Source organism: Mustela nigripes, chromosome 16 (genome assembly GCF_022355385.1).
Source record: "Mustela nigripes isolate SB6536 chromosome 16, MUSNIG.SB6536, whole genome shotgun sequence".
Lineage (NCBI taxonomy): Eukaryota > Metazoa > Chordata > Mammalia > Carnivora > Mustelidae > Mustela > Mustela nigripes.
This window is the reverse complement of record NC_081572.1, coordinates 40,648,438-40,663,614: the sequence shown is the minus strand read 5'-3', so window position 1 is coordinate 40,663,614 and position 15,177 is coordinate 40,648,438. Positions and strand designations below refer to the sequence as shown.

The 15,177-nt window shown below is 34.0% G+C and overlaps 1 protein-coding gene across 7 annotated transcripts in view; it reads left to right on the top strand.

Moving 5' to 3' along the window:
• The window catches only part of NF1 (neurofibromin 1), a 252,360-nt gene that overhangs the window by 83,102 nt on the left and 154,081 nt on the right, over positions 1 to 15,177 (top strand). For 5 of the 7 annotated variants that reach the window (XM_059379759.1, XM_059379760.1, XM_059379754.1 and 2 more), the window contains exons 9-14: positions 788 to 961; positions 1,431 to 1,553; positions 1,797 to 1,871; positions 3,855 to 3,884; positions 6,972 to 7,103; positions 13,475 to 13,609. In XM_059379759.1, the coding sequence (XP_059235742.1) occupies positions 788 to 961; positions 1,431 to 1,553; positions 1,797 to 1,871; positions 3,855 to 3,884; positions 6,972 to 7,103; positions 13,475 to 13,609 (669 nt within the window). The remainder of the gene's footprint in view (positions 1 to 787; positions 962 to 1,430; positions 1,554 to 1,796; positions 1,872 to 3,854; positions 3,885 to 6,971; positions 7,104 to 13,474; positions 13,610 to 15,177) is intronic. The other 2 variants (XM_059379758.1, XM_059379756.1) reach the window with 1 other exon arrangement.

Below are 15,177 nucleotides of genomic sequence, written 5' to 3'. Positions count from 1 at the left end.
CAGTCCCAAGACCCTGGGATCATGACCCGAGGTGAAAGCAGATGCTTAACCAACTGAGCCACCCAGGTGCCCCGGGAAAAATATTTCATATGATTTCAGTCTCTTTAAGTTTATTAAGACCTGTTTTGTAGCCTAACATATGGTCTGTCCTAGATATTGTTCATGTGTACCGGAGAAGAATATATATTCTGCTGTTGTTTGATCAGTTTGGCTGACACATCATATTTGAGAATACATACAAGTTGAGATGTGTGATTTTCATTTAGGAGAAAAGCAGAGGGAGAAATTTGTTAGTGAGCTGCAAAGAGGGCTTGAGATCGCAAGATTGGATAACTTTTTTGAGGAACAGAATTTATTTAGAGCAGTAGAAGAGCCTTGGATATATCCTTTGTTGGAAGGATAAATGTTGAATATAGCCTGGAGTTTTAGAAAAGGATCAGTGGTTTGACATAGACCACAACCACCACAGTATAATATTTAGAAATATTTAGAAAGAGAATATTATCAGTGAATTCAGGGTTGAGAAGTCAACTATCTTGTTTGGGAAGGACTGTGTCCTAAGTTCCTTTAATAATTCAGCAAAGAAAGTGAAGAACAGAATTTTTTTTTTTGAGAAACATGTAAATGATGACAACTGCTTAAATTGTAGAAGTAAAAATCACAATGATGTAGTTTTAGAATATAATTTTTACAAGCTGATAATTTACTATTTTAGTAGACAAGTCTGATATGTTAGAAACTGCGTGTTAATTAACTAGAAACTTCTTTCTATATTTGAATTCTATAGAAGTTGTTTCTGGACAGTCTACGAAAAGCACTTGCCGGGCATGGCGGAAGCAGGCAGCTGACGGAGAGTGCCGCAATTGCCTGTGTGAAACTGTGTAAAGCAAGTACTTACATCAATTGGGAAGATAACTCTGTCATTTTCCTACTAGTTCAGTCCATGGTGGTTGATCTTAAGGTAATATGCTTGTTATTTCTTTACTACAAACTTTAAGAAAACTAAAGGAAAATTAAACTTGTAGTAAAGCATTTTTATGTTAATCATTGTCAAAGATCATTGCTAATGCTGAAGTTCTGAATCCTCTTGGAATGTAAGTTCATAAGACCTGCTTTTGTTGTTTCTGTGTTAACTCAGACTAAATTGGCTTAGAATGTGATGAAAACACAGAATTAACTGGTTTTCTTAAAGGTTATCATAAATATTCAGACCTGGTTTTAAAATAATGTAGAATTTGGGGCCTGAAAGGAACCATATCTGGTATAGTAAGAATTTTATCACACTGATGAACCACAGCGTTAGTGCTTTGTGCTTCTGGCAACTGAGTGTTATTTCCATGTATGTGGATGCCCTGTTGATATTAAATACAAGTAAAAAAAAAAAAATACTGCATGATTGTTTAAAGGCTTTTCTTTCGGGATTTTCATAGAACCTGCTTTTTAATCCAAGTAAACCATTCTCAAGAGGCAGTCAGCCTGCAGATGTGGATCTAATGATTGACTGCCTTGTTTCTTGCTTTCGTATAAGCCCTCACAACAACCAACACTTTAAGGTGAGAGCATTGGTTTTTATCCAGTTAAGTTTACTGATACTGTTGATCCTTTCTTTGTAAATGTGAAAAGACTAGAAAGATGAATTTGTATTTCTCAATATTATATATCAATGTTAATTTTAAGACTTTAAGAATTTATTCTGTTTTTTAAAAACTTTTTTTCCCCTGTTTCTTTTTATCCTCATTTGTGTTGAATATTTTTCTCACAGAAATCGTATACAATTTTTTCCTTTGCCCCTGTAGATTTGCCTGGCTCAGAATTCCCCTTCTACATTTCACTATGTGCTGGTAAATTCACTCCATCGAATCATCACCAATGTAAGTCCAAAAGGTATTGCTAAATTACTTAAAATTTTTTTTCTTCCTTTCTTTACTTTTTTATTTCTTTTTAAGAAAGACATTTTTGGTTTATAAAAGGTTTTGAATTTAGATGTATGATGTAGAGAGATTTCTCACAAGTGATTATATCTAGTAACTGATAAACAATTGTATTTTTCATATTCAGTTTGACCTGAGGGGCTTTATTGAGAAAAGTGGAGTTAATAGGATCTTTTGGAAGGATTAAGCCTAAAATATTTTATTTGCATCAAAAGCACTTGAGAACAGTGCCACTGAGAATATAATTGAACATTTTCATCCCAGATTCTTTAAATATTATTTTAATACTCCTAGCTTTTTCCCAGCATTTGATATATTCTGACTTGTCACCTTGCCATTTAAGTTAAAAGTAGTTAACTATTTATTGTGTAGGCTAGTATGATACATTTTAAAAATGGTGAGATCATAATTGATTATACTTTTTAGTCTTCCTTAAACAAATGAAATATTAGCATGCTTAAATAGAGGTGTTGATCTGATACAGAAGCATATCAGAAAAAATAAGGTACTTGTGAAACCTTGGGCTCTGATGTGAATACATTAAGTAGAATGATATTGAAACCTTATCAGATTTGGACCATGAAGTTTTAACTATTTGATCATTACAAAGTCTACTGAAGATAGTTTTGGAAATAATTTGTCTTGAAATCACATTAAGTTTTTCTTCAATATTTAGACTCCTAATCTTAAAAATTCTGCCAAATTCTGTTCTTTGGTCAAGAACAATAGTATTTTGAAGGTTCTCAAGCTCTACTTTAATCCATTTACATGTAAATTGTCAACTTTTTCTTATTCTCCCTTAAAAAAGAGGCCTGATTGATTGATTGATTGATTGGTGGGCAGCAAAGCAAAGTTTATTGGCTGATAGTACAAAGCTCCCAAAGAGGGATGGGACCTGAGAGGGTTGTCTTAGAAAGGGCTTTAATCATTGATTACTTAGGTATATTTGCCCTCTTGATAATCAAATTCCAGTTTAAAGAGTATATCTCTGATGAGTTAAAAGTTCCTCCTTTCATTCATTTGCTTGAATGTGTTGAATTGAACCAAATTCTGCCTCTTCTCCTCTCCTCTGCTCTTTTCTTTTCAGAGAAGGAGGGGCAGAGGCAGAGGGAAAGAGCAAATCTTAAGCAGGCTCCAGGCCCAGTTTAGAGCCTAACTCGGCTCTCCCGTCTCATGACCCTGAGATCATGACCTGAGCCAAAATCAAGAGTCGGATGCTTAACCGACTGAGTCACCCAGGCGCTCCTGTTTTCTCTTCTTTTATCCATTTCTGTCAGGGAAAAAGAACTCTAAATCTATTCAGTGACACATTGAGTTTTTCTCAGTGGGGTGCTAGTGGCATTTTGGGCAGGGCAGTTCTTTGTTGTGCATCACTACCTTGTACATCGCAAGATGCCTGGTATCCCTGATCCTCATTTCATTAAATGCCGTTTGGGCCACTTCCCTCCTCCCATCCCCAGACATTCTGAACAACTAAAATGCCTTGAGGTAATGATATGTTGCTCAGTTGAGGATCTGTGGGTTAAATTCTAGGTTAAAATTATAGCTATCCCAAAAGGGAAAGCTTTATGAATCTGATTGCAGATAAGGTATAAGTTTGTATTAAAAACTTAAAAGATTTTTACTTTACTTTTGCCAGGGTAGGAGCCAAGACCTTGTATCCTCAATGTTTACTTTCAAGGCCATTTTAAGAAAGAAAAAAAAAATGATGATTCCCCCCAAGGTTTATGTGTAGTTCAGAATTGAAATATTATTAATTTTTTCTTTGACTTATAATACTAAAAGCATTCCATTTACTAGAGTGGATGGTTTTACATAAATACTGACAACTTGTATTTAATAAACCCGAGTATATACTTTTTTGATACTTTGTGGCTAGTTACTTTAATTGTGAAATATTTTTGTCTACAATTGAATATATAGAGCACTTTCAAGCATGGACTTGGCACTGCTGTAAGTGGCTGAGCTGCTCCTCTGTGGGTTTTAAGCATGCCTGGAGTGGTACTTCGTGCATGCCTCCATGTACATGGTGAAGTGGCTGTGTTATCCTTCTGTACTCCGATGAGTACTGCATGTGTGAAGGTGGAGTGTGTCTGTACCAGAGGTCACGTCAATATGCAGTCTGTTTTCATAAAGAAAAACCTGTATTGGCTAAGTATTTCAAAGCTCAATACTCAGCATCAGTAACCTTTAATGCATAGCTTGATAAAAAGCATAAATTTGAGTCTGTAAAGTATCTTTTAAAGGTATACTTTAGAGGATAATACTTTATCATATAGAATGTTTGATAAATTCATTCTTGTTAGGGCTGGGTTTTTTCTTTCCTATGATTTAAGGCTAATGGATACTGAATCTGAAGTACTTTCTGACCGAAAAGGACTATTTATAAAGTAACTAGCAGATTGATGGAATGACCATTGCAGAGTCTCTCTGAAGACCCTTATGGAAATACTTTGTCTTGAAATTCCATGAAGTTTTTTCTTAGATATTTGGACTCCTAAACTTAAATTTATTCATAGTGTAAGATTTCCTTTTCATTGATTCTTGGTTCAATACACCTCATACGTTCATTTCTTCCATTCTTTAGCCAGATTCACAGATTTTGTTTCTTACTGTCACAATGTCAAAAGTTTTAGTGATATGTTTTTGAGGGGTTATGTAGACTTGATAGTGATTTGCAGTTTTGTTTTGTTTCTTTCTGAGAAACATATTCATACTCAGTTTCTGAACTAAGTACAGTGTTTAGATCTAAAATACTCTGTTCCTTCCTAAGAAATCTGAAAATCTGTTCACTATTTGAATTTTATTATACTGTGAAGTTTTGTCAGCTTTGAAAATGGTATTCATAGTGCTGTCACTTTTTTTATTATGGCATGCTAATAAGAGGTGAATTATAAGATCTTTGTTATGTACTTAATCTTTGTTAGCTTCCTTTAGGTTAAATTAGATGTGTTGTTATAGTTGGGAAATTAAAGAAATAGTAATAACATATATGTGACCCAGATACCTTAGCAATCAGCGGAACATGCTGTGGCTGTACAGTCTTTAGTATTCTGGGTTTTTCCTTATGGCAGTTGTAGTTCCCTTACAGATAGCTTGCATACTGAGAATGACATGATCTCTTCCTTCCGAGAGGTTGGATAAGTTCTCTTCAAGGCACTTGAAAATTTATTTAAGTAATCTCTTGAAGAATTGCCATAGTTTGCTACTATGTATTCATAAAAGTATTGCCATTTGTTTGGCAATAAACTTAGTGTTTTAAGGAGAAAAAAAGGAATGTCTACTTTAGTTGACTAGTTTCAGAAGAGACACATTTAGTAACTGCTCAAAACACTATAATTTTTGCCAACTACATGATGCCTAGTTTTTAGTGCATATTTTATTTGAAAGTGTTATCTTTAACTTTTACATTAAAATGAATAAATTTTATATTATGAAAAATGGCAGTTACGAAAATCACTAAATCTTAAGTTAAAATCTTATTTTATAGGATGCATCTGGTACTGTGATGATTTTAATAACTATAGATACAGCATAATAGTTTGGATAGGATGTTATATGGGATGCATCTTTCTTTAGTTATTAGTTTCTGACAAGATATTATGGGGTTAGGAGAATGATTACGTCCCTTATCTCAGTGTATTTTGTGATCATTCATACTTTTTTGCCTTAAGCTGGTTAACACAAGCTGTATAAATTAGTAAATATATGGAAATCAATCTGTGTTGATTGCTTGGGCAAGTCAAATGACTAAATTGACCAGAGTTTAAAGAGACCATTACATAATTAAACTAAAATTTGATATTTGTTAGGAACTAGTTTAAATAAAGCAAGAGTTGGGGGAATAGGTGAAAAAACCACACTACCCAAAGAGAATTTATTTCTTTCTTCACAGCTTTGGGGTCCCTTCCTATAGAGTTCAGTATTCAAATTGTGTATTATAAGTTGATTGTATACTTTATTATCCAGTAATTAGAGTTTCTATTCTAATTTTAGATTAGGATAATATAACTTGATGCTACCTAGAATAGTCTGAGAATTACGGGTGCAGAAATTAGAAGTGGAGAATTTTGAATGAGAAGAAACCCTGGAATAGGGTGTGACCCCCTATGTCCTCTTCCTGTGTTAGTTCATTCTTTCAGGTGCTTCCTATGGAGCGGCAATGTAGTAGGTTGGAAGCCTATGTCTGAAGTTGTCCCATGCCTTGTATAATCTCCATATGGAGTGAAAATTCATCCATTCTTGTATTAACTGATAGACTTTATAGCTTTAGTGACTTTCATAACATAGTAACTAATTTTAAAGTTAAATTAGGCACTATTCAAATAAAAAAGGCACTAGAAACTAGAATCAAAGCTAAACAGGTGAAACTGAAATAGATAAATATTTACATAATATTATTACCTTTAAATCTGTTTCGCTATGATCAGTTTGTCTTTGTGGTGATCATTAGTCTTTTTGTGTATTGTACCATCATTGCGTATCAGTTTAAGATTATAGGTTTACTAATAGCTTTTTCTCATTTACTAATTTTGTGTTGTACTTATCATTGTTGTTTGTAGGCATATAAGTGATGGTTTGCCACATGTTCCTTCAACATTGTGTTGAACCACTAATCTTTTTTAAAGCTTTGATAGTAGCATTCTTACATGGGAAAATATATACTATCTCTATATGCATATGTTTCTGAAATGTATAAAATGTTAAACTTAAAAAAAAAAAAGATTGGCTACAGAATTAGCTCTCTAAAGACTGTTTTTCAGATTCATTAGCTTGTCAGGTAGAAAAGACAGTGTCATATGCTCATGTACATGAAGTGGCAGTTTGTCTCATGTTCGTTATTATATTTTAAAATAAATGTATGGTTTAGTGTTTGGATTAAAGATATTATTTGAAGACTTTGGAAATCCTGGTGTGTGTTTGCATGGTCTCAGAAAGATTTTCACAGAAGGATAAAACATAAGGATACAGTGTTAACCAGAGTGTACAACTCATGCACATTTGTACTTTTCCTCTCTTATGGTCTCTGTTTTTCTCCAGTCTGCATTGGATTGGTGGCCTAAGATTGATGCCGTGTACTGTCACTCAGTTGAGCTTCGAAACATGTTTGGTGAAACACTTCATAAAGCAGTGCAGGGCTGTGGAGCACACCCAGCGATACGAATGGCACCGGTAAGATTGATCATGAATTTGAGTCCCACTTTTTTCCTATTGCATTTTCAGTGTGTCTGTCCTATTCCTGCCTTTTAAAAAAAAAATTATTATTGAAAATCAAATGAGTCCCTTATTTTCTACAAGTGTGGCATGTTGTATACTGCAGTATTGTTGGAATGCTGGTGAATGGTATTTGTTTTTCACTATTTTTGTGGTTTGAACTTATTTTTCTTAGAATTTTCTCACAAAATGCTGTTAAAAATGTTAGTTTCTCTTCTTTCTTCCTTCTTGCCTTCCTTCCTTGTCTTGTCTCTTTCATCTTCTTTCTCCTATAACTTTTCCTAATGAGTCAATATTTTGGTTTTGTTCCTCATCTTTGGGGATGAGTAAGGGAAGCCTGACTCCTAGGTTAGAGTGACTGTTTCTACTAATGCACGGTTTTTGCCCATTGAATGCTGAACATTGCGTACAGGAAATTAAAGATTTTTATTTAAAATAAAAGTATTTCATGTTTCAGCAAATACGCTTTGTGTGCCTAAAAACGATAGGCACTTTGATAGTGAAGTTTGTGTTTAGCTTAGTAAAAGGAGTGTTTTTAAATTAGGTATCTAACATAAATATTCTTAAATGGAATTTTAAAACTCATATGGAACCAAATTAAACAGTTACAGATTGTAGAAATCATTTCTTGGTATTTATGTATAGCAGGAGTGTTACACATGGCAGCTCTTGACATTGATTGGTGGTGCTTTGTCTTCTGCTTCTTATTTTCTATTCTTATTGGCTGCTGTCGCTCACATGATCAGATGCCAACCAGTCACTGTTTTGCATGGCAGTGGGCTTCTGTGGCCGTAAGTATGACCCATTGTAACTACCTCAGAAAAGTCCTTGGTTTCTTTGACTTTTCTGTGTATAGTTACTGTTAAAGTCACATCATGTCATTTCAGTTGAAAATGTAGCATGTTTTTACCTATTGGTTTTATCTAGTAAATTAGCCACTTTACACTTGTAATTTAAACAGCTTCCTCCCTGGCATGCTTCTCTTTTCCCAAGTTCCTTTACTCAATAAAATATTATGGCTTAGTACACTTATAGTTCACTCTTATCTGGTCATCAGTAATTGTTTCTCAGGATTATTTATCTCAGACATTCAAATGGAGAAGTTTGCTATACCATACATTTTGAGGATATTTAGTCTAAAAAATTAGAGCCAAAGAACATGGCAATTATATTTTACTAAGTAAATAAAATGCAAAGTTATTCTTAGTTGACTTTTTGTGATACCAAGTACTTAATTTTTCAGAAAATTGAAAATTTCAATCCAAGTTAATTGGAGGTTAATTTTAGATAATGGTTACTGAAATGTCACTTAACTAGACATTTAAAAGGTTGTTTTGGAAAATGCATTACAATAAATTGCTTAAAAATTATTTGTTCTAAATATCTTCTAGAAATTAGAAATTTATTTGACTTTTTGTTTTAAGTTCTCTACTTCCTCTGGTAGAATATTAATGGCCTCCAGTAATAGAAATTGATAGAAAATCAATATTCACTTCCATTTTAATTTCCATATCCAGTTTACCAGACATCTGCAATTTAATTTTCTGTGCATGAGAACTGAAAGAAAATGAAACTAAATTATTATTTGAATGAAGACAAAATTTGATTGGTACTCTGGAAATGTTCCCAATATTTAGAAGTTATTTTACTTCTTAGCTCTACTTAGTAACTGATTCTAAGAGCAACATACTGTATTACTGTAAGTTATTTCACAAAGCTATAACTAGACTTTTGGTCCAAGGACACCTATGATAAGAATTTAATCTTTATTTCCTATTATTCTCTGAAAGTTCAATATGTATTTGATTTGCAAAATCATTCTTAAGCTGTTTATATTTATATATGTGTGAAATTTTGTATGTGTATATATGTACACATATGTGTGTATACATACACATACAAAGTTTCATACATATATAAAATATATAGATATGTATATAATTGTACATAGTGGCTGAAGGAGAGCTTTCTGGCTGATCTTCTTACCAGAAAAAGTAACAGATTTAATATGAAATAATTTTTTAGAATAATAAAATTTTATGATTTAGATTATCCTTAAGGTGACTCTTACCCCTCTTAAACCTGGTGAGTAAATAGTTAGTCGGACAACAAATGTGAAAATATTGAGCTCTTCTACAAGCTGCCAAGCATAGTGTTAACACTGGAGAAGCATGACGAACTAAACAGAGAAGGTGCTTTCTCTCACAGAATTGCCAGTCTTCTAGCTTTTCCTTGAAAACTTCTAGTAAAGAGCTCATTACAGGTGGCCATCAAGGCTGGAAATGCAGAAATTCATAACATACATGGTTTAAAGGTGACATCAGGATTTGGATATTTTGGAATGTTGTAGGGGTCTGTTGGAAGGGACTATCTTATATGTTGTAGGATGCTTCGCAGCATTTCTAGCCTCTACTCACTACATGTCAGCAGTAGCAGTCCTGTTAGTCCAAAAATGTCTCCAGACATTTCCACTTTCTCCTGGGAACAACTGCCCTCAGTAGAGAGCCACTGTATTACAGGACGTGCTCAGTGGTTTGTCCTCCTTTGCATTGCTTCAGATGATCCATGTCTCTGATAAACCTGAGCCTTTGTCTTGCTGCAGAAGTAGCAGTCACGGAGTTCATCTGTAAGAAGCCTTTATAAACCACCCTGTATTTTGGAGGTGGATGTATTTCCTGGAAAGAGCAACTTGAAGGTTTTTCTTTAAGCAACTTGGACTCATCTCCCTGTCACTCCCATTCATCATTGACCCTCTCTTTTATTCTGAAGCTCCATAGAACACTTCTGATTCTTCCATTAAGATGGCCTTGCAGATATTTCAGTGAAGTTATCCTGTACTCCTAAGGCTTCTTTTTGTTTTCAATGATTTAGCATTGGGAGGGATTTTATTATTTGAGCTTTTTTTAAAAGCTTGCGGGGTATGTGTGTGTGTGTATTGCTTGATCTGCACAAATAATGTTTAATGAGTGACAGATAGTCACATGATGAATGAATAGTTCACATTCATTTCAGTGTCTGTCCAGTTCTTCAGCTGTCTTCCTTCACTTGTGCATTAGCTTGAGTAAAGCAGGAGCTCTGTCTGGCTTGTCAGACACTGGGTTCCTGGCCCCGAGAATAGTATCTGGCACATAGTAAGCATTTAGCACATATTTGTTGAATGAGTGAATGAATTTCTTTCTTAATTTGCTTTTAAAACCCTCCTCTGATTTGCTTCTCTTTTGGAAAGAATTCAATCTAATACTTTTTTTTTTTCAATTAAAATGACATATTAAGATCTGATTTTCGCATTCCAGATGTCGTAGAGTTAAAGAATGGCGTTAACCTGCTGTGCCTGCATACCATGTTTCTACTAATATAGTTTAAGATTGCATTATTATCTTGGATTGAGCTCTTTGGCATTTAAACCTTTTAGTCTTTCCATATTAACATTGAGCCATAGCTTCTCCGTTTTATACTTTTGCAGTATTTTTAAAAGTTTGAAATACTTTTTTTTAGCCTAATCCTTTACTGTTTTAAAACTAAGGTAGCCGATTAACAATAGATATATGCATTTTCACAAATATGGGTAATTTATGCACATTTTGCTTCTTAAGGAGATCCTGGCTCAGCAAATGATTTTATATGCCTGTAATTTAGTCACAGCCTTAAATAAGTTAACAGATGGTTTAGGCCCTTAAGAGGCAGCTGATTATTCTGATTAATGAATTTGTTCCTGGGAATGGCCACTTCTTTTATTTGGCAAAGAGCATGTACCAGCTTAGGTTCTTAATCTGTAGTATGGAAGGCCAGTCAGTAAATTAATGAGTGGACTTTTCTTACATTTCTAGTTAAAAATACATTTCTTCTTTAGCTTGTTGTTCCTGATTTTTTATAACCCCCTACTGGTCATTAATAGAAAAATACTTGATTTGAAAACTTTATTCAACCATTTCAAGTCCTTACTCTGTATTAGGCAGCAGTGTTGGAATAAAATTTGTATGCTGATACCTGAGATTAAGAGATGACATAATTGAACTATTAACTTTTGAAAATGATTACTGACTAAGATAGCTATTACATCTGTTAATCGTTCTCAGTTCTTTGTTCTGGTATAATGGCTGTATCAGGGAAGAGCAGTTATGCTAAGTTACAACTTAGTAAATTTGTATCATGGAAGTTGATCTCTTTGATCTAAGGTATTAGCATGACTAAAATGAAAAAAGAATAGAATTTAATGCGAGCAAACAGTAAAACTAGAATTTATTAAATACATTTGGTAAGATATTTGCAATGGGATTATAAATATAAAAGCATACAGTATTTGTAAGTCTTGTGCTTCTTTTCTGGAGTGACATTCTTGAGCCTTAATGTGTATGTTAGATAGCTGTTTTCCCCTTTGAAGACCAAAACCCTTCAGTTTTTTGGACAGACTAACATATGCATCTTAACACTGTGGCTGTGTTTTACAGATATGCATCTTCACTTTTTACCTTGAAAGGCAACTCATTTACTTAGACACTTTTATTATGGGTGCATAGATGCTGGATAGCCTTTATCTGTGTATATACAGTTTCTCCAAAGAAGCCATACAGATGCCCAGCATGTGCTCAACATCGCTAACATCAAGGGAATACAATTCAAGACCGCATTGATATTTCACCTCACACTAGTCAGAATAATTAGAACAAAGACAAGAAATAACAAGTGTTGGCAGAATGTGGAGAAAAGGGAACCCTTGTGCATTGTTGGTCAGAATATAAATTGGTGCAGACACAATGGAAAACAATATGGAGGTTTTTCAAAAAATTAAAAATAGAGGTACTATACAATCCAACAGCTCTACTCCTAGGTATTTATCCGAAGAAAACAAGAACGCTAATTTGAAAAGACATGCAGGTTCATTGAAGCATTATTTACAATAGCAAGATATGGAGGCAACGTAACTGTCCATCAGTAGACAAATGGATAAGTAGATGTGGTTTATACACACATTGGAATATTACTCAGCCATAAAAAAGAACGAAGTCTTGCCATTTGCAACAATATGGATGGACCTTGGGGGTATTACACTAAGTGAAATAAGTCAGAGAAAGACAAATACTGTATGATTTCACTTATATGTGGAATCTTAAAAAAAAAAAAAAGAACAGAAACAGACTGAAGGATACAGAAAACAAACTGACAGTTGCCAGAAGGGAGGGTAGTCGGGGTGGGGGGGTCAACAAAACTGGTGAAGGGGATTAAGAGGTACTTTCTTTCAGTTATAAGACTTTGGGATGTAATGCACAGCATAGGGAATATAATCAGTAATGTAACCACTTTGTATGGTGACAGATTGTAACTAGCTTTACTGTGACCATTTTGGAATGTATATAAAAAGTCCCTATGTTGTACACCTAAAACTAAAAACATTAATAAATAAAGGCGTATGTGTCAGAACTTGGTATTTCTATGTCCTTTTAAAGGAGAGGGTGAAATGATTTATAACAATAGGAAGAGGTGGTTTTGTGTCCAGAAGGTAACTGTTAGATTTTTGGTAGAATAGCTTTCATAATTATGGTATCAGCACAGCATCTATCATAGTATCTCTGTAATTGAAGCACATTTTTCATGACTTGTCTTTGTCAAAGAGTTCTTTCTCTGTTTTACTAATGTTCTTCAGGCAAAATACATGCATTCTATACCTTGACAGAGGTGCGATGCCATTGAAGGAAAAAGCAAAACTTAAACTTAAATTACAGAGATTGCCAATGTAGCGTATTTCATCAAGTCTAAAACACTTATTCTTAGTTTTCAACCTCTCTGAAATTGGGACTACATTTTATTTGTCTGGTGTCTTAAGAGTTGATAATGGTTTTTCATTTCTTGTGGCGCATTAACAATGCATCTTACTAAAATTAATGTAGATTATATGAAATATTTGTTGTATATTTGTGTGGGACAAATGTTTGTTAAATGAATAGTTCAATGTATGTATCTGTGAGAGCTGTAGACTAAGTTTTTTATCCCTAATGTTTTACACATTTTGGAAAATTGTTCTTTTACTTAGGAGTCAACTTGATAGTTAAAGAGTTTAGTATTTTTAATAAATTTATTAGATAAATTATAAATAAGAATAATATAAATATTGCAGAAATAGTTCTCATTTGTTTTTTAAGCTTAATAATATTAACTTCATACTTACTTTTGGATGCTTGTACTCATACCACACGTATGGTGGTATAAAATGTTTGTTTTTTAAAACAAAGCTTTTTTATAATGGATTTATTCTTCAAAGTTAGATAGCTATTATCTTGAATTTGATGTCTGATTTTTACAAGGTGATGACATGTTTTTGTTTTTATTTTTAGAGTCTTACATTTAAAGAAAAAGTAACAAGCCTTAAATTTAAAGAGAAACCTACAGACCTGGAGACAAGAAGCTATAAGTATCTTCTCTTGTCCATGGTAAAACTCATTCATGCAGATCCAAAGCTCTTGCTTTGTGTAAGTATTTTTTATGAAAGGCCTTGAAATTACTACACTAACTTAATTTGGTTTAAGTGAAATGCCAAGACCTTGGGGACGATTATTAGCTAAAAGAACACTCCTGATCCTTCCTGATGATGCTTGAAACCTAAGACATCTTTTAAGAAATCTAACTTCTAGAGAAGTTACATTTCTCTAATACTACTATAATTAGATTTCTTACCTTTCTTCTTAATTTTCCCTAACATATTTTCGTGAGGTCTTCTTTCTTTGCCTTGTTACCAGGTTTATATTAGTTAGACATTATTCTGGGGTGGGGGTGGAGGTAATGAAGCCGACATAAATCCAAGTCTTTTCTCATGTTCACAGTTGGTTTTTAAATCTCCAGTTGTGCTTGCTAGACCATTTAGCTTTTTTATTTTCCTTTTTTCTCTCATCAACCTCTTATCACTGGCTTTGCCTACAAATACTATCTTGGAAGGAGAAGAGGGTATAGGTGTTTTGTGGTTAGCACTTAATTATTGTCATAACTCTGCCTTTGCAGCTTCAGGTGGGATTTGATTCCTGAGGGCAACACTGTGATACACAAAGTAATTAAGAACAACCAGATGTAAATGAGTGCTAGTTATATGAAGTAATTAAAAGCATAGGTTCTGGAGATAGACCAGCGACGTGATTTGGGTCACTTAACCTCTCTGTGTCTTCCTTTTCTTGTAATGATGATAATAGTACCTGTTTCAGATTGTTAAGAAGCTTGAGATGGTACACTCATGCTTTTAGAAACAGTATTTAATACATGCGTAATAAGCACCAAATAAATGTCCGCTATTATTAATAAAAGACAGTTGACACTGAGGCGCCTGGGTGGCTCAGTCATTAAGCATCTGCCTTCGGCTCAGATCATGATCCCAGGGTTCTGGGATTGAGCTCCCTGCTCAGCAGGAAGCCTGCTTCTCCCTGTCCCACTCCCCTGGCTTGTGCTCCCTCTCTCACTGTCTCCATCAAATAAATAAATAAAATCTAAAAAACAAAATGAAACAAAAATAGTTGACATTTAATATTAATTTAATACCCCAAATATGACAGTTGTATTATGAAGGACAGGATAACCTGCTAATAAACTTTTGTTGAAGTTTCTCCAGTCCCTAGAGAACAGCGTCCAGAAAAATTTCTTACTGCTTTGTTTAGCAGTAGGTTTTATAAGTGCTGATGATGTGCTTTCAAATTACTGTATATAGGGGTTAACTTGATGTCCATATTTTCAAGAGTTCTGTGAACCCCTTGAAGTTTAAAAAATGTGCACATGAGTATTTTTTCTTCAGAGAAACAAAAGGGGAGAGAGACACAGAATTCCTAAAGGGCTTAGTAATGCCAAAGGAAGGCCTATGATATTTTGAGTTCTTTAAAGAAGCCCATCCAAATTTGGGAGTTTCATAGAATAAGTCGTTAGACTCTGACATGGAAAATTCCATAAAGTCTTACCAGTGAGACTATGAAAGTAATCAAATCCCCTTTCTCCTCATGTTTTTGTAGCACAAGTTATTTTCAGTGGGATTTCATCATGCATTTCAGGTAATATATCACAT